Source organism: Balaenoptera physalus (genome assembly GCF_965194825.1).
Source record: "Balaenoptera physalus genome assembly, chromosome: 11".
In the NCBI taxonomy this organism is placed as follows: domain Eukaryota; kingdom Metazoa; phylum Chordata; class Mammalia; order Artiodactyla; family Balaenopteridae; genus Balaenoptera; species Balaenoptera physalus.
Window position 1 is genome coordinate 89,516,834 of NC_138896.1, and position 21,871 is coordinate 89,538,704.

Here is a 21,871-nt window from a genome sequence, read left to right on the forward strand (position 1 = left end):
CACACAAATGAGTACCAGTAAAACTGGGGAAATCAGAATAAAATCAGAAGGTTGTTTCAAAGTCAGTACCTTGATTGTGATATTCTACTATAATTTTGCAAAGTGTTAACATATGGATATTGGGGAAAGCATGCAAGGGACCATTCTATATCATTTCTTATAACTGCATATGAATCTACAGTTGGCTCAATTGACAATTACAATTAAAATAAAAGGACTAGTGGATAAAATTCTGAGATTTAACAAAGGCAAGAATTTTCATATTTTTTCGCCACCAAAGTAGACCTAATAATATCTCTATTTTACATTATAAATTCCGTTCTATACTGTATCTATGCTCTTGTTTATAGCATTATACAGTACGTTTGTCCTGTGGCTTTGCCTACATTCCAGCACAATACCACATATCCCTGAGGCTGTGTAGGCTCCAGTTTAAAAGCCACAAAAATAATGGCTTCTTGCTTTCATTTTATTGCTAAATATTTGTTTCAGAAGGTGTCATTTTCAGATATCTCATATTTCATAACAAATGGGTCTCAAAAAGTGGTCCAAGATAAATGATAGACCTAAAATTAATACCTAGAAATTAAACAATATATGAAGGTTCATCTGTTCAGTGATCCTTCTTTTTGAGCGGATAAATCTATTTCCAGACAAAATCTTACATGGAGCTACAAGGGGCAAAAAAAAAAAAAAAAAAAAAGATAAAGGAGGCACTACTTTCATTAAAGCAGCCTGGAGGGAGCCCAGCAGCTTACTTATCAAGCTTCCCTCTCACCATGACAGCCAGCCCTAAGACATACAAGGGATCTACTGAATACTGTTTGAAAGCCACTAATCTAGTTCACCCCTCATGATTTTCAGGGTGTAGTCCAGAGAAGGTAAGTGTCTTGCTCCAGACTGTCTGACTGGGTGATTCAAAACAAAACATAAAAACCCTGAGTCCAAGTCTCCTGACACCCATTCACGTCTGCTTTTATCACTACACCACGATGTCTCTCAAATTACAGTTAATTTTAGGCATAGAATGGACACAGGAATTTTTCTCCATTTGCTAGCTTCTGGGATATCTAATATGTACATATTCTGTGCTTGAATAATATCTTAGAAGAATAATTTTCTTTTTATTAACAGCACAGAAGGGCAACCTAGAGCATTTCTGTAAAGAAGCAAAATATGGAATCTTAAGACTCCACAGCATCTGTCTACTAGAATTTGACCTTAATCTAACTTAGACCTATCTCTGCTCTTGGAATTCTACCACTGACTAGAATCATATCCGATCTCTACTTCCTACACTACTGTAGACAAGCTAGAACGAGGTCAGACTTAGCAATGGACAAGAAAACAGTTGAGCACAATAGTTTGTAAAAATGAATGTAAGAATGACATGGAAGTATTTTAGACAGTACCAGACACATCGTGTAAGGAATGTTTTGAAAGAGTCAATTAAGGTATTAGAAAATAAATGTAAAAGAGGAGAAGAGGTAAAAATCTACAAGTTAGACACAAAATGAAACCATGAGATCAAGTGAATTTCAATTTCATACCATTACCCTAACTCTAAAACGAGATAGAAGGGCTTCTACATTGAGCTTAAGAACTAAAGCAGTTACCAAGTCTATCAGAAAGATTCTTCTCTAACGTCTCCCATGATGACGTCTGGGACCCTAGAGTTGCTTGCAAATTTTCTATCTGTCGAAGCAATGGTCTTGTTGTTGATGAAACACTTTGACTCAGTTCTTGGTTTCGATTCTCTGCTTCCTGGAGTCTCTGAATCATGACATTCTTAAGTCATTACTACTGACAGCAATAAAAACACTAAAAATGCTAGCAAAGAAACTTTATGAGAGATTTCTGGGAAAAAGTATTTCTCCAAGATAAAATGATTTTTTATTAAATTATTTTCTAACTATTCAATCCTTAAGTTACAGTTAAGTTGCACAACAGAGTAAATAAATGCTTCTTTACAGAGCATTTCTAAGATAAAGACAGCCTTTGAATACCTTAAGATAATAAAGAGTATCATCCAAACCTCCCAGTAGTTGCCTCCTCATCCAAATATTTCTAAGTATTTATAAAATCAGAAAGATCATTCTGAGGGGCATTTCCTTCCCCTTTTCCTGTACATGTTCATTGACTGAAATTAACAGAGTAGTAGCATAAAAACTAGGCATTGCTTATCTGCCCCACAGTAATCAGAGACTGATAATAATTAATAAATCGGCCATTACAAATGAAAAAACAATACTGAATATACTACATATCTATCATGATACAATTATTTTCTAGAAAACAAAATTAGGGCTTTTCTTTTACATTTTTAAGGTGCCCACTCTGATTTTATTCACATAAGCCACAAAAATACAGCAAATGATAAGTATGGGAGTAATCTTCTCAACTCTAAGAACATCACCCCACTGAGTCATTTTTTATTTCTTGAAAAACGCATCTCAGATTTGTGTTTAGGGAAACTCTAACAGTACCTGCTGGAGTTCACTGATCTCATGACGTAAATAATCCTCTTTTCTGGCAGCTGCTTGCTCTGCACGTTGCAGTGCCAGCCTAAGGTCCCCCACCTGTATTAGGAGAACCAACAACACTATCACAACCAACATCACAATATTATCTATAACTTCCTGCTAACTACAAACTTTGTATTGTGTTGGCTTACTGTTCACGTATAATACTCTTTACTATCCAATGAGCTTTTACGTATGATTACCACACATCCCATTCTTCAGGCAATCCCCGAACCATATGTATTCAATATGTACTTAGGAAAGCTCAATAAGGCACACACACACACACACACAAAGCATATAAATATGTACAAGGCCCAGCCACTGCCATACAATATAGGAGGAAAGACAATGCATCCATAAACGTTTGCAGTGTAAGGCAGAATGTGATAGGAGCTATATGAGCTATAAAAACTAGCTGCTATATTCATACACAGCTGCACAGGTTGTAAACTGCTACAGCCTTTTTGGAAAGCGTTATGGCAACATAATCGTCAAACTTCTTACATTCTCTCATCTGATCGTCCTAGTCCTGAGAATTTACTCTATGGAAGCAGATCTGTAAACATACAAAGATGTTCTCTACACTGTTAGCTAGACTAACAAAAACAAACAAAACAAGAAATATTGTTAATATCTATTAGCAGTAATTTATTTTTGCAAATGTGGACACAACATGAATATACCCAATAAAAATTAAAATGAACATAAAAAACATGCAGAAATGTACAACTTAATCTTAAATGAAAAAACTATAAAATTATATATATATATATCAATTATAAAAAATATGTACATGGAGATAAGGACAAGAAGTTAATACACAAAACTGGCAGGACTTGTAAAAGGTGATGATTTTTTGAATGGTAACCCCATATACTCTATCTCCCATTCCCCCAATTTTTCGTTATTACGTTCGAGTATTTTTAATTTAAAATATTAATATTTTATCTATCCCAGTGAGGGAGTGGCAGAAGCACAAGGGGTGTATGGACCATGGTGTAATTTACAACAGCAAAATATCGGAAACAACCCAAATATCCATTAATAGGAACTGACTGAATGGTATATTCACACAATGATATACTATAAAACTATAAAAAGGAATTTTTTAAAAAGCTCTATGCTCTACCATGGAATGATCACCAGGATGTTTTATTAGGTAAGTAAAGCAAGCTGTAAAACAGTATGAATAGTAAACTATATGTTATGTAGGAAGGATGAGAGAGATACAAACAAATGTGTAAGTGTAGGTGTGTATATATATGTGGGGGGTATATAAGTAAATGTAGATATGTATGTTTTCTTGCATTTACAAATAGAAACACTAATAAAATGGTTATTTACAGGCAAAGAAAGGGAATAGGGAGGGGCTAAGTTGGAAGCAAATGTTATCTTAATATATTTTGTCATACAGCTTTCACACTTTGGAATCATGTAAATGTTTTACATATCCCTGTGAAATTAAATCAAAAGTGCATTGAGGTCAATGAGGGAAGAATAGTCTTTTCAACAAGTAGTGCTGGAACAATTTGATATTCACATGTAAAAGACCTAAATGTGAGAACTAAGATTATAAAAACTGTAGAAAGAAACAGGTGAAAACCTGCATGATGTTGAATTAGGCAACAGTCTCTTAAATGTGATGCCCAAAGCACAAGCAACAAAAGAAAAAATAGGTAAGCTGGACTTCAACAAAATTTATTGAACTTTTGTGTATCAAAGGACACTATGAAGAAAGTGAAAGACAACCTATAGAATGGGAGAAAATATTTGCAAATCCTACATTTGATAAGGGTCTAGTAGGCAGAATATATAAAGAACTCTTACAAATGAACAATAAAAAGATAATAAAAAATGGGCAAAGAATTTAAACATTTGAATAAATTTCTCCAAAGGAGATACATAAATGGTCAATAAGCACATAAAAAGATGCTCAACATCATTAATCATTAAGGGAATGTAAATCAATACCACAGTCAGATACCATTTTACACCCCTAAAAGGGCTATAATGGAAAAAAAAAAAAAAAGACAATGACAAATACTGGCAAGAATGTAGAGAAACTGAAACCCTCATATATGGTTGGTGGGAACATAAAATGGTTCAGCAGCTGTGGAAAAGTTTGAGTTCCTGAAAAAGTTAAACATAGGATTACCATACGACCCGAGGGTATATATCTAAGAGAATTTAAAATATGTGTTCACACAAAAATTTGTAAATTAATGTTTATAGCAGCATTATTCATAATAACCAAAATGTGTAAAGACTTCTGGGTATATATCCAAAGGATATGAAAACTCTAATTTGAAAAGATACAGGCACCCCAATGTTCATAGCAGCATTATTTACAATAGCCAAGATATGGAAGCAACCTAAGTGTCCATCAACAGATGAATGGAGATATATACATACATACATATATATACATATATATATATATATATACATATATATATATATATATGTATATATATATATATATATATATATATATATATATATGGTGTGTGTGTATACATACATAGTATATGGTATATATACAGTGGAATATTACTCAGCCATAAAAAAAGACTCAAATTTTGCCTTGTGCAACAACATGGATGATTAGTAACATAAGTCAGAGAACAACAAATACTGTATAATATCATTTATATGTGGAATCTAAAAAATATAACAAACTAGTAAATATAACAAAAAAGAAACACTCAGATTTAGAGAACAAACTAGTGGTTATCAGAGGGAAGAGAGAAGTGGGGAGGAGAAAATTAGAAGTAGGGGACTAAGAGGTACAAATTACTATGTATAAAATAAATAAGCTACAAGGATATATTGTACAACACAGGGAATATAGCCAATATTTGATAATAACTTAAAATGGAGTATAACCTTTAAAAATTGTGAATTACTACATTGTACACCTGAAATGTATATAATATTGTACATCAGTCTACACCTCAGTAAAAATAAATAAAATTTAAAAGTGTAAATAACCCAAATATCTATCAAATGATGATTTTATAAGACAAAGCCTGACAAATGTTGGTTTTCTTCCTTCATTTGAGGTCCATGGACTCCCACAGATGCTATGAATGAACTCAGGAGTTAAACAGATTCTCCTGAAATCATATGCAATGTTTAGCATTTATCTGCATTCATGCATTTCCCTGGTAAGAACATCCCTAGATTTCATAGTGTTCTCAAATAAGTCTGAAATTCCCCCCCCCAAAAATAAGCAATACTGGTATAATGTAAGCATCACTTTAACAACAGTTTAAAAAACACACAATTGATTAAGCTTGGCACAATCCAGTACTCTTAGAAAATGAGCCCAACAGGATTTATAAGCCCAACAGGGATTATAAAGAAAATGTAACACATGTGCCACTACATAAGGTTTGATTCAAATTAACAGATTCTTTATTTTGAAGAAGCACAAACAAAGATTTTAAAGACTAATTTTTCATCTAATGCTTACTTGAATCACTAATGTTTCTTGCTGCTGACGGGCTTCTTCTTGGGCCTTCTCCAGTGCTGCAGAAAGTTCTTCTTTAGCTCTCGTTTCACGACTTAGAGCAGCTTCCTGGGCTTCGCTATCCTTTGCAGCATTGGCTTTGTGGAGATCAGTAAGTTCTCTTAAAAAATTAAATAGATAATTTTTAAGTTAAAATAATATAGTTAATTACATGACCAAATTAATGAAGTTTCCATGTAGATTTCCATGAGATCTACAGAATGAGGAAGAGCTCACCACATAATAAACAGTGACTACAGTGAGGACTCTGTTGAACTTGCTTTAACCAGACACAAGTTCATATATAGGTAAGTTTATAAATGTTACTAGTGATCAGATAATAGAAAAAGTGTTTCTTCAACATCCTGCTCTGATAACTGATTTTAAACGAGTTGCACATTTGTTCATTTTCTTACTTGTATGCACTATCAAGAGCAGCCTGAATACTTCGGTTCTTTTCTTCAAGCTCATTCATGTCTACTTGAAGTCGGCCAAGATCCTTCTCTTGGCGTTCTACCACAGAATTTAGTTTCTTAATATTTTCTCTATGTTGTTTCTCAACCTCTTCTTTGCCATCAAGGACCTATATTATAAAAACAAAGGTATTTTTCAATAAAAAACACCACAGGAAATAATTGTATTCCACGAATCTCAAGTATTATAATAACGAAGAAGAATCTTAACATTTACTTCTTTTTTTTTTTTTTTTTTGGTCACGCCGCAGAGTATGTGATATCTTAGTTCCCTGACTGGGGACCAAACCGGCGCCCCCTGCAGTGGAAGCGTGGCAGCTTAACCACTGGATTGCCAAGGAAGTCCCAACATTCACTATAAAATTGCTTGAAAAATTCTTCCCAAATGATATACCTCAATAAATCATCCCAAATGTTTTATAAACCATGGCCATATGTTCATACTGGAAGTAATAACAATATATATATGCAGAGAAAGGTTAATATTCACCTGTTTTAAATGTTGTAACTCTTCTTCTAACTCTTTAACTTTTTTGTTCAGCTTTGCAATAATATTTTCATTTTCTCTGTCTTTAGCTCTTAATTTCTTAATGATGTTAGAATTATGCAGCTGCTGTTTTGAAAGTTTTTCTCCTGGCAATGGCAAAAAAGTATAAATTCAAATAATGATGATTCTCTAAGAATGTGAACAGAATGTTTTAACTAACCAGTGACATAAAATGACAGAATATTTGAAAAATCACAATGCTGTAACAGTCAATGTTAAACTGATTTGGACAGCATAAGCCATGAATGCTAAAATTACTAGGTAGAAGGATGGTGTGGGAACAGGATATTTACAGTCTTAAAGAATCACTCCCACATATTATAAATTACAAAGGGAAAAAAATGTGCTCTTACAATAGAGAAACCTGGTCACCATCTTAACCAAACATTCAGTTTTGACACCACTAATTGTGCTACAGCCTGACATGTGTCCACTGATGTGATGGAGTGGTGGGTGCACAATATCACCTATTATATTTCTTACTAGAAATCTGATCTGAATCTAATCATGAAGAAAGTGACAAATTCCTGAACATGGGGCATTCAATGGGACAACTGGACTCTACAAAATCTTTGATATCATGAAAAAGATATCCTAGATTGCTGGAAGACTAAAAGAACATAATGGCCAAATGCAATGAACAAACTTTGATTGGATCTTGGGGCAGAACAAATAACCAGGTATGAGAGTTATTTTTAGAGACAACTGAGATAAATGATGCAATACGTGCTGGAATACACTTCCGAATTAATGCTGATTTTCTTAGGTGTGATTATGATGTTGTGCTTGTCAAGAAAAAATGTACTTGTCCTTGAGAGATGCAGACTGAAGAATTGAGGAGTAGACTACAGAGTCAATACAATTCCTATCAAAATTCCAACAGCATTTTTCACAAAAATAGAAACAACAACCCTAAAAGTCATATGGAACTGCAAAAGACCTCAAATAGCTGAAGTAAACCTGAGCAAGAACAAAGCGGGAGGTATCACATTTCCTTATTTCAAAACATATTACTAAGCTATAGTAATCAACACTATGGTACTGGCATAAAAACAAATATACAGGCCAGTGGAACAAAATGGAGAGCCCAGAAATAATCCACGTATTTACAGACAAGTGATCTTCAACAAGGGTGCCAAGAACACACAATGAGGAAAGGACAGTCTCATCAATAAACGGTACTGGGATATGCATACTCAGAAAAATGAAATGGCACCCCATCACACATCATATACAAAAATCAACTCAAAATAGATTAAAGACTTAAATGTAAGATCTGAAACGGTAAAACTATTAGAAGAAAACATAAGGGAAAAGCTTTCTGACATAAGTCTTGGGAATTATTTTTTGGATATGATCCCAAAAGCATAGGCTACAAAACCAGAAACAGACATATGAGATTGCATCAAACTAAAAAACTACTGCACAGCAAAGGAAACAACAAAGTGAAGAGACAGTATGAAGAATGGAAGAAAATATGTGCAAACTATACACTAATAAGGGATTCATATCCAAAATATGTAAGAAATCACAGAACTTGATAACGAAAAAACAATTAAGCCAATTTTGAAAATGGGCTAAAGACATGAATAGGCATTTCTCAAAAAAGGTATACAAATGGGCAACAGGTATACAAAAAGGTGCTCAACATCACTAACCATCAGGGAAATGCAAATCAACACTAAAATGAGATGCCACCTCACACCTGCTGGGACAGCCATTATCAAAAAGACAAAAGATAAATGCGGGAGAGGATGTGAAGAGAACCCTTGTGTACTAGTGGTGGCAATGTAAATTGGTACAGCCACTATGGATAACAGTATGAAGACTCCTCAAAAAATTAAATATAGAACCATCATATGATCCACCGATCCCACTTCTGAATATATATATCCAAAAGTAATGAAATCAGTATCTCAAAGAGATATCTGCACCCCTGTTCACTGCAGCCTTATTTACAATAGCCCAGGTATGGAAACAATCTAAGTTTCCGTCAATGGATAAATGGATAAAGAAAATGTGATACAGACAGATATATATATATATATAGACAGATATATAGGTAAGATATAAATATAGATATAGATATAAATAAAATATTATTTAGCTTTAAAAAAAATCTTGCCATTTGTGAGAACATGGATGAACCTAGGGGATGAAATAAACCAGACACAAATATGGCATGATCTCATTTATATGTGGAATATAATAACGTTGAATTTGTAGAAGCAGAGAACAGAATGGTGGTTACCAAGGGCTAGTGGGTGGCGGAAATGGGGAGATGTTGGTCAAGGGGTACAAAGTTTCAATTATGTAAGATGAGTATGTTCTACAGATCTAATGTACAGCATGATGGCTAAAGTTAATAATACTGTATGGTACACCTATAACTTGCTAAGAAGAGTAGATCTTAAAAGTGTTCTCATCACAGACACAAAGTGTGTGAAGTGACTGCTATATTAATTAGCTTGATTGTAGTAATCATTTCATAATATATACATATATAAAAAAATCACACTGTACACCTTAAATACATACAACTTTTATTTCTCAATTATACCTCAACAAAGCTGGATAAAAAAAGAATTTAGGAGTGGAATGATATGATATCTGTCACCTACTTTCAAGTGGTTTGGCAAAAGGGTAGTATATGCGTGTGCAGAAAGATATGGAGGAGGTGTGGCTAGATGTTAACAGTTGATGACTCTAGGTAATGAAGCAATCAGTTACTCACTGTAACACACTCTCAGCTTTGAGACTTTCAGCTCTTCAGCTCTGAGTTAAAAAATACTTTTAGGGTATACAGAAGCAGTATGTGAATATACCCATAGATGAAACCATTCTATTTTCTCTATAAAGAAGTTCATTAAGCAAAAGAAAACATCAGCTCACTCTCTGATTAAATTAGTAAATTCCAACAAAGTGAAATTTGATATTAATATTCTTAATAATCTTTAAAAATTATGAAACCATGTACTTAGCTGTCCCCTCAGTCTCCAATGTTGTAACACAAGACAGTATCCGACTGCAAAATGTCTTGAGATACAATTATGTGTTTCATGTGCTTTAGTGCTAAGATTGCTTTATAATTATCTGTGTACCTATATTTCCCTCTCATTAAACTATAAGTTCCTAAAGGACAGGGAATGTGTTATATTTATTACTATATCAAACACAATATCTGACATATTAACTGTTAAATATTAGCTGAATAAATGAAAAAGAAAAATTGGGTAAAACTAATTTTTTCAAATGAAGTGATTATTTCCAATTGTCCTCAAACACTTACTCTGGAAATTCACTTAAGTGCAATGATTTAAGTACAGAAATGTTCATCCCACTACTGTTTGTAATGTTAACATTTTAGAAATAAATGTATAACCTTAGGAAGAGTAAAACAAATTATAATATATCCATATAATGGACTTTAACACAGCCATTAATAATGGTATCAAAACATTTAACGGCATAGAGAAATGTAAAAGAAAGAACACTGCAAATTAGATATATGATCTTAATTATGTTTAAAAATGTAATAAAATGCATTAAAAAGGAACTAGAAGAAATTAATATTTCCTTATAAAATTGAATTATGATCTATTTTTTCTCTTTCTTCATATACTTCCTATAACTTCAAAATTTTCTGCAAGTAGCAAGCATTATTCTTATAACTAAAAAACTTTAAGAAAAAGAAAAATTTATTTAACCATCCTTTCCAAAACTACCTTCTTTCCTATGACATTACAGAAAGAAATTAATTCAATGTCCAACTGTAATGTTTTATCTCATGAAGAATCTTTAATTTTCATAACCCTGTTAATTATGAATCTTTTCATACAGAAAGTACTTAATAACTAAAAAATTAAAACATGAATGTAAGAAAAAATTCACTATCAAATGCCAGAACAATAAAATGATAGCACATAGTACCCAAGCTAGAGATTCAGATACTATATAAACTCCAGAATTATAACTTTCAAATATCTTGGTTTAAATGAGGGCTCTAAAAACTGTTAGAAGCTTTCTTAGGGAAGCACAAAATTCTATTTCTCAAGGAGTTATTTTTTTACATCCCTAGAAACAAAAAGCTACATACATTATACCTCTACTTCTCTACATCTTGCTCCCCATTCTTCCATGAATTGTTGCCTACCATTTCTGAGGTTTAAGTCCAAACCTTTCTTGCTTCCAATATTTTTTCATTAGGAAGCAGCAGCTAGTCACGTGGTATCTTCCTGTTCTCACAATATTTTTCATAACCAACTAAGTATTTTACGTACCTTCTTCCATTAACCCTCGGATCTGCTCATCTTTCTCTTTCAAAAGGTCTGCCGTTTCACTACTATTTAATCTAGTAGCAAGTTCTTCTTTTATATTTTTGATTTCCTAATTAAAAAAGAAAGAATATGAGTATCATAAAGCATTACTTTCATTCTGGGCATATTTTTCAATTTTTTTCCATATCTAAATAATCACATTCTCAATAAGAATCCATAAGTTTTGTACTGTTAACCTGAGTTTATATTACCTTGGTTAATTAAGAGTAAGTGAACAACTTTGAAAATGACATAGAAGACCTGAATTCAGACATAAACAGGTTTTAAAATGGAAATGTAAATGAGAAGAAGTTAACTTACAATACTCTTTTTGAGTATCTCTACACATATTTTCTACAGGTTAAGCATTATTTTTGAAACATTCAACTAGTATATCTCCATTTTTCACTGTATTTCTTTTCCTCAGATGAAACTCACTGCACTTACAAACATGTTGTGAAGTGAGAGAAAAACATAATTTCATAAGGTTCGATCTACTTTAATAAAGCAGAGATTCAGCAGAAACATGTTAAGATATTTTATCTTCTAAAACTACAATGGAGAAGTATGGTGATATGAAAAGTGTCCTATGATTTTAAACTTGGTTTTTATGATGCTCTGAAACTAAAAATAGCTAAAATAAACTAACATTTATTAGGTATTTAAACCATGCTTTGTATCCGTTATCATTTAATCCTTACAACAATCCTGGGAGGGAGGCACTTGTACTATTCAACTACACAAATAAGAAAATAAGACTGAGAAAGCTTGAGTAAACTTTGAAGGTCAGAGAGCTATAAAGTGGTAGAGTTATAACTTAAACCCAGGTCTGTGAATCTTTAAAGCCCATGCTCTGAACTATCCACAACATTGATGTCCATTTCCAACTGTCAAAATTTCATCCATCAAGGTCCAGTAAGAATATCATCTCTGGGACTTCCCTGGTGGCGCAGTGGTTAAGAATCCACCTGCCAATGCAGGGGGCACGGGTTCGAGCCCTGGTCCGGGAGGATCCCACATGCCGTGGAGCAACTAAGCCCATGCACCACAACTACTGAGACTGTGCTCTAGAGCCCGCGAGCCACAACTACTGAGCCTGCATGCCACAACTACTGAAGCCCACGCCTGGAGCCCATGCTCTGCAACAAGAGAAGCCACCGCAATGAGAAGCCCGCGCACTGCAACAAAGAGTAGACCCCGCTCGCCACAACTAGAGAAAGCCCGTGGGCAGCAACAAAGACCCAACGCAGCCAAAAAAAATTAAAATAAATAAATAAATAAATAAATAAATAAATAAAATAAAATAAAAAAAAGATTGTCATGTCTTCCATGAAATCTTCCTCAATTCCTCTGATCAGAATTCACCCTCCATGATACCATTTCAAAGTGCTTATTCAACTGCCTACTACTATATATTTGTTGACATTATTTGTCTTCCAACAGTAGAAAAGCAAACTCTTCACTTAAGGTAATTAAATTCACCTTTAAATTTCCTATGGATCCTAAGCACGGGGTTCATACATGGCAGTACACATAAAATGTGGTAAAACGTAGGACCCAAGTTTTTTCCAGCTATAATTAATGGTTTAGATCTATTTTAGATCTATAATTCAAAGTGCACTACAGAAGACAAACATTACTTAAAATCTACTTTTTGTACTGTATTCAGATGGAATAGAGCAAGAACATGAAGAGTTAAGTTGGTTAGATAGTTTCAGGTTATTATTAGTGTCTAAAATGATACTAAGTAAAGTTGCTAGTTAAAGCAACCAAGCAGATAGAAGTATATCATATTTCTTTTCTGTAAGAATATATAGAGAAAAATTATAAATATTAACATTGACATTCGTCAAGAAGGGGGAAAACAACCTCAGAAGGGCAAATACTGAGAAATGTTATAATACTTGGGATACAAGCAATAATTACTAACCTTAATTGGTTACCAATATCTGAAGCAGCCAACTGTTCCAAATCATAAGAATTAGAACAAATAGTTCCCAATCAGGAGCAATTTTGCTCCCAAGGGGACATTTGGCAATGTCTGGCAACATTTTCAATTACCACAACTGAGGGGGGATTAGGCTGGGGTTGAGGAGAGAAGGGTGATACTGGCATCTTGTAGGTAGGGGCCTGGGATGCTGGTGAATACCCTACAATGCACAGGACAGTCCCATACAATATAAAATTATCCAGCCCAAAATGTCAGTAGTGCTGAGGCTGAGAAATCCTACATTAGATAAATCAACATTTTATTCTAATATTCAATGTCACTAGTCATTAGGAATTTTTATTTTAAAATTACTTTGACTTGAAGGAGTATATATATATATATATATATATATATATATATATATATGTTTGAAGTGGAAGGGAAAAATAAAAATGAGAGTAATGGTAATTTTTAAAATTTATAGAGTGCCATTAAGATTTAAGTGTTATTTATTTTGATGGACTTATCATTTATAAAAATTATTCTAAAGATCCTTGCTATATATCTTGCAAGGACTTACACATAAATTATACAAATATTGGCTTAGATTTTTTTTAAAGTATCAAAAGTGTAATCCTAAAGGTGCGAAAAATCTAAAATTTAAGTGTTAATACACTACATGGTATCCTTTTAATCTTACTTCTTTTTTCCAGTACCAAAATAATAATGCATTCCTCAAAAAGATATGTCTCTGTAGAGTTTATTTAATATTATTTTAAACTTCCATTACCTTTTTAGCAGCATCTCTCTCTTTGCAGGCTAGCTGAACTTTCTTTTCTGCTTCTGCAATTCTTTGAGTAAACTCATCTTTCAAGGAAGAAATGCTGCTGCTCTCTTCTTTCACTCTGATCATTTCACTAAATTTAAAATAATACTGAGACTGAAAATACTTGTTTATATATTCTAAAGTTAACAGATGAGTTCAGTTTGCAAAAACAAAAAACTAACATTCTCTTCAACATACACTTTACTAAAATAGATTAATTGTAGGCCTGTTAACTTTTAAGAGAAAAATTACCTGCCTAATTTATTTTAAAACACTTCAAAGAAAACCCATTAGAAATTGAAAATGTCACCAATACATGATGTGTAAAAATTACAAAAAGGTAACTAAAACTTTTCACTGTTAAATCTTATTGTGTCACATTTTACTAATCAGCTCCTTAAAGCAAACTAGTACTCAGTATTTTTTTAAACTATAATCCCAGTTTTCTCTAAATATACCTTTTAAATCTCTAATACTAATAGATTATTAATAACAAAGGGGAAGAGGTTTTTTTGTTTTTGTTTTGCAAAACACCTCTCTTCAGTGCCAGTGGTAAAACAGTAAGACAATTTGAGGAGAAAAGTAATCTCTAAGGGTAGAATGGAAATACCATTCAATTCTCAATAATTATAAACAAGTTAAAATATAAAACATTTTAATTTAAAAAACATTCTTAAGTAATAACCAAGTGTATGGACCACTACAAAATGTGTAAAATTACTCACATTTGTAAAGTACTTACTCTTTCAGATTATCATAAGCTTCTTCTAGAAGTGCTTTTTCTTTACTAAGAGATAATAACTGAGCTTCCCTTTTATCCAGTTTCTCATTCAGAAATTCAACTGTCTGGATAAGAAGAATACACAAAAGTCCAACATTTAACTTTAAAAGACCATTTTTACACGCAGGTGAAAAAGTAAAGGCCACCGAATCACTGTAATAAATAAAACAGCATTATCTCATCAGAAGAATTAAAAACAAAACTGGGAACACAGCGGACACAGAACAGCAAGAACTCACACACAGTGGGTAGGAGGGTATAAATTAGTACTACAACCACCTAGTTGGTAGTTTGGTAAAACGCTTTGGAAAACAGTTAAGCAATATCTAGTTGAAGATCTACATACCCCTTCATGTAGAAAATTCTACTTTTAGGTGTACCTCAGAGGAGAAAACTCTTTCATAAGTGTACAAGAACGTTTACAGCAATTCATTTGCAATAGCAAAAATGTGGGAAGAGTGTACATGACCACTAAAAAAGGAAGGGAGATGAGATGCAATCAAAAAGGTCAAAGAGGGGCTTCAAAGCTTCTACTAATGTTCTCTATCTTATCTGGGTAGTGGATATACAAGTGTTTGTTTCTCCATATCATTCTTCAACCCAAACATGTAACATGCAACATTTTTAGCATGATACATTGCATTTAAAAAATGAAATTAACTTTAGAAAATCGATAGGCATATAATTTTTAAATCTCCAGAATATATTAGTATAAAGCTAAGCAAAAAGGAATGGTTAGACTATCTTATTCCTTAGGTCCTGCTGAAGCAGTGATACACTTGTGTATGAGGAGAGGAACGGTGCCTTTTGTACTAAAAAATAAATAAAGTCTTACCTGATTTAGGTCTAGATTAACTTAGAAATCACTTACCTTCTAACAATGGTTCAAAAATATCTTATTAATAATAGTGTTGGTTTCTAGGAATTCAAACTGCTATTATAGCTAGAGCATGGCATTTTGTTTGTGAATAATATTAAACCTAGGTAACAGAGTCTGGCACTTTTTTTACTTTAAATAATTCAATACATGACACTCTGAGGACATTTCTTCAAGATATCCTGTATCTCAGAAGAGTCTATTAAAGATGCCAGATCCAACTCAATTCTACACCTAAAAATCATAGGAAAAACGAAAACTGTGACTTAATGTTAAAGAATTTACACCACTTTCCTTTTTTACGTATTAGGTAAAAGCAATTTGTCATTCCTAAACAACACTTTTGATCCTTGGACATTTCCCTTTCTTATTCATTTAAGATAGCTATCAATAGGAAATATCAAAAACAACATAAAAAACAAACAAGCAATTAATAACAACAGAAAAACATCAATGATCTGAGACCAAATTTTTCATTCAAGATTTGCTACAAATAATGTGAACATGCAAAATTTTTTTGATATAAGAAAAATCATATAATATTTAGATTTGTTTGAGCACCTGTATCTGCAAAGGAGTTGAAGGTATCTGTTTACATAAGAAGACAGTCCCTTACAAACTAATAAATTAATGAGTCTAGCAAAAGAGAATATTAAGGTGATAAGGACTCAACAGTAAAGGCCTAAGATGGAAACTTTTTTATGCTTAGTTATACTGAACTATCAACTTATGCTACCATACTTGCCTTCGAGAAATTTCAAATAATTTAGCATCAATAATTCTTCAAGTTTAAGATCCTTAACACCACACTTAAAAGGCAAAATGCTTGTCTTTTTTAATCAGTACAAACCATTAGGCATCACTGAATATTAAAAATAAACCAATGACTTAATCTCTGAAAAGCATATCAAAAAATCCCCTTCCACTTCCTAGAGTTACCTTGAATACATCTTCCTTCTCAGAAAGTGCTTCTGGCTGACTTTCAGGAGCTTCAGGCTGCTCAGCCACCTTGTCTAGGACAGTATGCCCTTCATTTACTGGTGTAGAAGAAACCAAGACATCAGGCTGTTCACAGTTAACAGGAGTTGCACTTCGTCCACTTTCTTCCATTTCTGTTTCTTCAGTGGGCATAATTAAAGTTTCATTTGCTTCTTCAGGTTTTCCTTCAACAGATTCAACTGTTTTAGCCTTTGGAGTTGAAGAATTAACTATAATAGGTACTAAAGCATATCCCTTGCCTGACAATTCATCATCTGAATTGATTTCGCTTACACTACGGCTATCTAATGACTGTACACTAAACGAGTCTATTCTTTCAAAAGCATCAGATGAACAGCAACTCTCAGTGAGTTTTTGGAAATCATCTAAACGATTATATTCAGGACAAGCAGATGCCGAGAGAAGCTGAAAGGATGTCTGCATCAAGTGCAGACTTGATTTTGAATCTGTAGTCTCTTGTCTCGAACTTGCTGAGCTCTCACTTATTACACTTTCATGATCTAAAACTTCAATATCACTAGTGGTAGAAGTACCTGATGAGAAGGTACTAACAGGAGGAGAAGGTGTATTGCTCTGTCTGTCTTCGTGTTTTTGCTCCTTAGGCTCCAAAGCCATGTCCTTTGTTTCCGCTGTGAGAGGCTGTGTAGGCATATTAGATACATTTTCCCTAGTTGTTTTCACATTAATTACACTTTCAGATACTTTCAAATGTACTGTTGACACCTTTGTATCAGATTCTTTATTAAGAGTTTCTTCATGCTTGCCCTCAGTTTTAGGAGACAGAGTACTCGCTGTCAGAGTTTCCCCTGATACACACGGAGGAGAGTCTTCTACTTTGGACTCAGGGGCTTCAGTTGTTCTCGACTGTCCAGCGTGCAAGGACTCCTGTAAGGTGCTTTTCACTTCTTCTTCTGGTCGCTGTGATTTAGCTGGTGGTTTTGATACCACTGGACTCTTCTGAATGGTCTGGACATCGGTGGGAGAGAGAAAGGCACTGAAGAAATTTTCAGATTCATCTACCACAGTTCTCCGAACTGGCTTTGTAATTGCTTTAGGAGACGCTACCGGTTGACTCTGAGGTTCAGTGTCGGATTTTAACCCCCAGGTTGAAGTATCCCATCCTCCACTGACAGGGGGGCTTATTCCTTTGACAAAAAAAAATATATATATTAAAAAAGAAAAAATTATACCTATATATAAAGCATTTAAATTACAATCATTACTATAAGTCAATATAAATATGTTTTTTTAAAACCCCAGAGAATACAACCCGCAATTTGGACCTGCTGAAGTCCTTGCTTACTACGTAATTAATTAGTTCATCGTTTAACTTTGGGCCTTAAAAAGAAAAACTGGTGTGCATCTGCCAAGAGGAACTAGGAGCAAAGCTGAAAGACTAGACTGAACCTGGCCTACCAGAAGCAAGTATGGTATTCCCTCCTACAACAAATTAATAAAGTAATGGTATGTATTAATAACCAATGCTAAGTCCAAGATACATATGCTGCATCTCATAATAACGGGCAGTATCTTCACTTACAGGTCATGTGTAGTCATGGCAAATAGAATCTACCTTCTATACAATTAGTTCCATATTAATTTTATTCTTGTAATATCAATGATAAAACATAGTTATCAGCTAGACAGATGGCAACACTCAAAAACTGAACCCAAAATACTGGTGACAAATGTCCTTTTTCAAAGATCAAAGTAAACTGATGGGAACAGTAACTTCTAAAGGGCAAATTCATTTTCATCCACTTAATGACAAGCTCATTCTCCAAGTCCCACTCTCCAAACCTACTCTGAGAAAGTTTTGTTCTCTTGCTAAATTCCAAATTATGTTAGCAATTATAGAAGGTCATATGAATTTCAAAAATGCACATTTTTTTAAAATTATTGCTTTTTGACAAAGACAGCAGTTTACACTAGGATTTTTTTTAAAACACTAGGGAGAAAATAACCATCTTCTGAGCAAAAAAGGTAATTCTATCAGTCATACAAATAATATGTTACCGAAAAACCCGATGATAAACAAAAAATGGCATATTTGCTAAAATATTTAAAGCATTTCTTTAAAAAAATTTCCTCCATTTCTAACTTCAAAAGTGGCTGAGCAGAAAGAATCATCACAAACCCTAAACACTTAAAAGCTGGTGGGCAGAGCACAAGTACCTAAAATCGCCTAAAAGCTAACAAGCCCAATACTAAATTCTATCCTTTAATATGACTTCGGAGGTAAGTAGGCAATTTTAGCTTGGGGATACAGTTTTACATCCATTTGTTCAGTATATCAGAACGGCGAAAAAAGGGAGAAAAACAAAATTAAAGACACAAAGGAACAAGCAAAATAAAATCTGCTGATTAGTTTAATTTATTGTCATGGCAACGAATGACAGAAGTCAAATTTGCCTGCTGGAGAAAGTTTTATATAAATCGCAGGGTTATGTGATATCCACTTAAATCACTCCATTCTGAAGACTGGTCATCTTTGAGTGACGGCGACGTAAAACATAGGTGATCAGTCAACATTTATGGCATTTCACTAAAACCTGAGTCTATCCTGGATAACTTATTAAAAAAAAAAAAAAAGGAATTATAGAGCAGGATTCGAGCCCCGGATTTCATAAAAGGAGTATCCTTACATTTACAACTTACATTCTGTCTCTTTTAAAGTTAAGACATTCAAAACGTGGGGTAGCCTGAAAAAAGGAAGTGGAGCTCCTCCCACCAAGATCCTATAACATCTTGGAAAAAGTAACAGGATGGTGACATAAACACATGAGCCGAAACATCGTAAAACGATGCACCTCAAATGTAGGTCCTGACATCTCAAAGACGTAAAATGAGGAACAGAAACCAAAAAGGAGTCGTCAGGAGTAACTTATTCTTCCTCCCAGAGGTTGACAACCCCAAAGTCGGGCCCATCTGTACTCCACACACCAAAAGGAGAAACTGTTGCTTAGACTTAGAGCTAAAAGCAGCTGAAGATCCCTGAAAAGTGAAGCCCAGGGACTCTGAGAAAGAGAGACGAGGCTATCGGAGGCTAGACCGCGACGCGACCCGAGGTCGCGAGCCGCGCCCCGACGACCCTCCCGCGGGCGGAGTGGCCCAGAGGAAGGGACCGCGCCGTCTCTGCACCACGGAGGGCAGCGCCAGAACTCGAGGAGCTGTTTCAGGAGAGACGGCCATACAGAGCCCAGGAGGCGCGCAGCGCCCGCTAAGTGTTCGCCACTGTTCTTCCCGTCCCCGCGGACTGATTCCGATACTGGGCTCGGACAGCGTCCCGGGCGCGCAGCCGGCCCGAGTTCGAGGGCCTGTGATGCGGCCGACGTGGAGGGAGGGCGCGGGGCCACGACCACCGAGTCAGGTCCCCGTCAGCCCCCACCCGGGGCCACGGGCACGGAGGGACCCAAGGCTGGGTTCTCCCTCGGGACCAGAGCAAAGACCAACTGAGAGGCCAGAGCAGGGTCTGGGGCCGGGCTGGGGACGAGGACTTGATCAGAAAGTCCGTCGCTCAGCTAGGCGGGAGCCCCCACTCCCCCACCCCCGCCGCTTCACCTGTCGGCCTCGGAAGAGACGCCCGCGGGAACGCAGTGACGCCGCCGCTCGCGCCCTTACCCGGCTCTCCGTACGGAATGGTCTCGGCCCAGGCGCTCGGCTCCTCTTCCTGGATGTCCAGGACCCTGTCGATGGACTTCTGGGCCTGAGACAGGGCCTGCTTGGCGAAGCTGGAGAGCTGGGAGGCGTTGAACCAGCTCATCTCCCCGCCTCAGCCGCCGCCGGCGGCGGCGGCGGCGGCAGCACCGAACCGGAAGGCCGAGGGACAAGTCGACTGCCGCGGACCCGGCGGAGGGTCCACGGAGAGCCTCGCCCCCTTCTCCACTCGGTGGGCCCTGTCAGCGGGGAGCCATGACCCCGCAGGTCTCCCCCGAGCCGGGGACGTTACCCTCAGCGCCTTCCGCACATCTGAGACGAAAGGCTCAGACTGCGCACGCGCTGGCTGCTTCCACGTACACAACCGGCAAGTCCCGGAGCCCAAAGTTCCGCCGATAGACGGAAGAACCGAAGAAGAACGTTGACGTCACTTCCTGGGGCCCAGGATTGCCAGTAGTTATGGAGGAACGCGGAACGGTTCCTATCGAAACTGATTCCAGACGTAGTGCGGCGATTGTCAGCCCTGGAAGGAATTCTGTGGCTCTATCAGCAGGGGCTGATTCCTCCGGAGGAATATGCGAGTTCTGAAATGGGTTCCTTACTGGAAAATAGCTCTTGTATTAAGAGCTAGAGCCTTGCCAGCAATAATTGAAGAGGGAAGTTTGGGTCTTGCGTTTCTCTCACTTAGCGTCTCCTCTGTTAATCAGTTCTGTGTCAACTTGGCCTTAAGAAGGAACTCTGGGTTTGGGTCTGTCTAAAACTACTGGGCATTGTATAAAAGGACCTGATCCAGCCCACCTGATGCAAGCAAGTAAAAAGCCGTCTTCCACAATAAGTAACGAGAAATCAGGTCAAGGGCACAATCTCCCCTGTAAGATACAGGTCCACTCTCGGCCTCAGTCAAAACAAACCTGGGAAGCATTAAAACTATTACTCTTAATATGTACTGTGCATATTATTTAAAATACAACTTTTTTGCATGTGCTCTTCAAACAAATCAAATTGGTGGCCTTCCTAATCTAGTCAGCAGCTGTTTGGTTTGGCCCCCATAATGTTAAAATTCTACCAACATTTAAAAGCCAGATTTCACACAAAAATCCAGACGTCCAGCTGATTTTGAAAAATATGTACACCAACATGCAACAGTCAGCTGCAGCAGTTGCCACTTCTGACTAATAATTTTCACTCCAATATGTCACAGACCCCACTATTCTAAGTACACTCTTCCTAATGTGGGTATTCACCTCACCTGTTTCCCCTACACTTAAGTATTTTACCCCACTGCAAGGAATCATGCCATAAAGGAATTATTTTTATTATTTTTAGCCAGATTTAAACTCTGCCCTTGAGAAGTTATGATCTTCTGATGATTTTATCTAACTTCTGTAAAAATTTGCATATTGAAACTTTTACAATTTAGTAATCTACA

At 35.7% G+C, this 21,871-nt stretch overlaps 1 protein-coding gene across 3 annotated transcripts in view; it reads right to left on the reverse strand.

Moving 5' to 3' along the window:
- TMF1 (TATA element modulatory factor 1) overlaps window positions 1-20,822 on the reverse strand; it is a 28,336-nt gene extending 7,514 nt beyond the window's left edge. Inside the window, exons 1-10 of one of the 3 annotated variants that reach the window (XM_082412121.1) lie at window positions 20,407-20,799; window positions 16,726-17,930; window positions 14,871-14,974; window positions 14,093-14,219; window positions 11,337-11,442; window positions 7,000-7,142; window positions 6,453-6,619; window positions 6,001-6,157; window positions 2,487-2,579; window positions 1,617-1,773 (exon numbers count right to left, since the gene is read on the reverse strand). In XM_082412121.1, the coding sequence (XP_082268247.1) occupies window positions 1,617-1,773; window positions 2,487-2,579; window positions 6,001-6,157; window positions 6,453-6,619; window positions 7,000-7,142; window positions 11,337-11,442; window positions 14,093-14,219; window positions 14,871-14,974; window positions 16,726-17,930; window positions 20,407-20,548 (2,401 nt within the window). In that variant the 5' untranslated portion in view covers window positions 20,549-20,799. Of the gene's footprint in view, window positions 1-1,616; window positions 1,774-2,486; window positions 2,580-6,000; window positions 6,158-6,452; window positions 6,620-6,999; window positions 7,143-11,336; window positions 11,443-14,092; window positions 14,220-14,870; window positions 14,975-16,725; window positions 17,931-20,406 lie in introns of all 3 variants that reach the window. The other 2 variants (XM_082412123.1, XM_082412122.1) reach the window with 2 other exon arrangements.
- Between the last annotated feature and the right edge of the window lie 1,049 nt (window positions 20,823-21,871).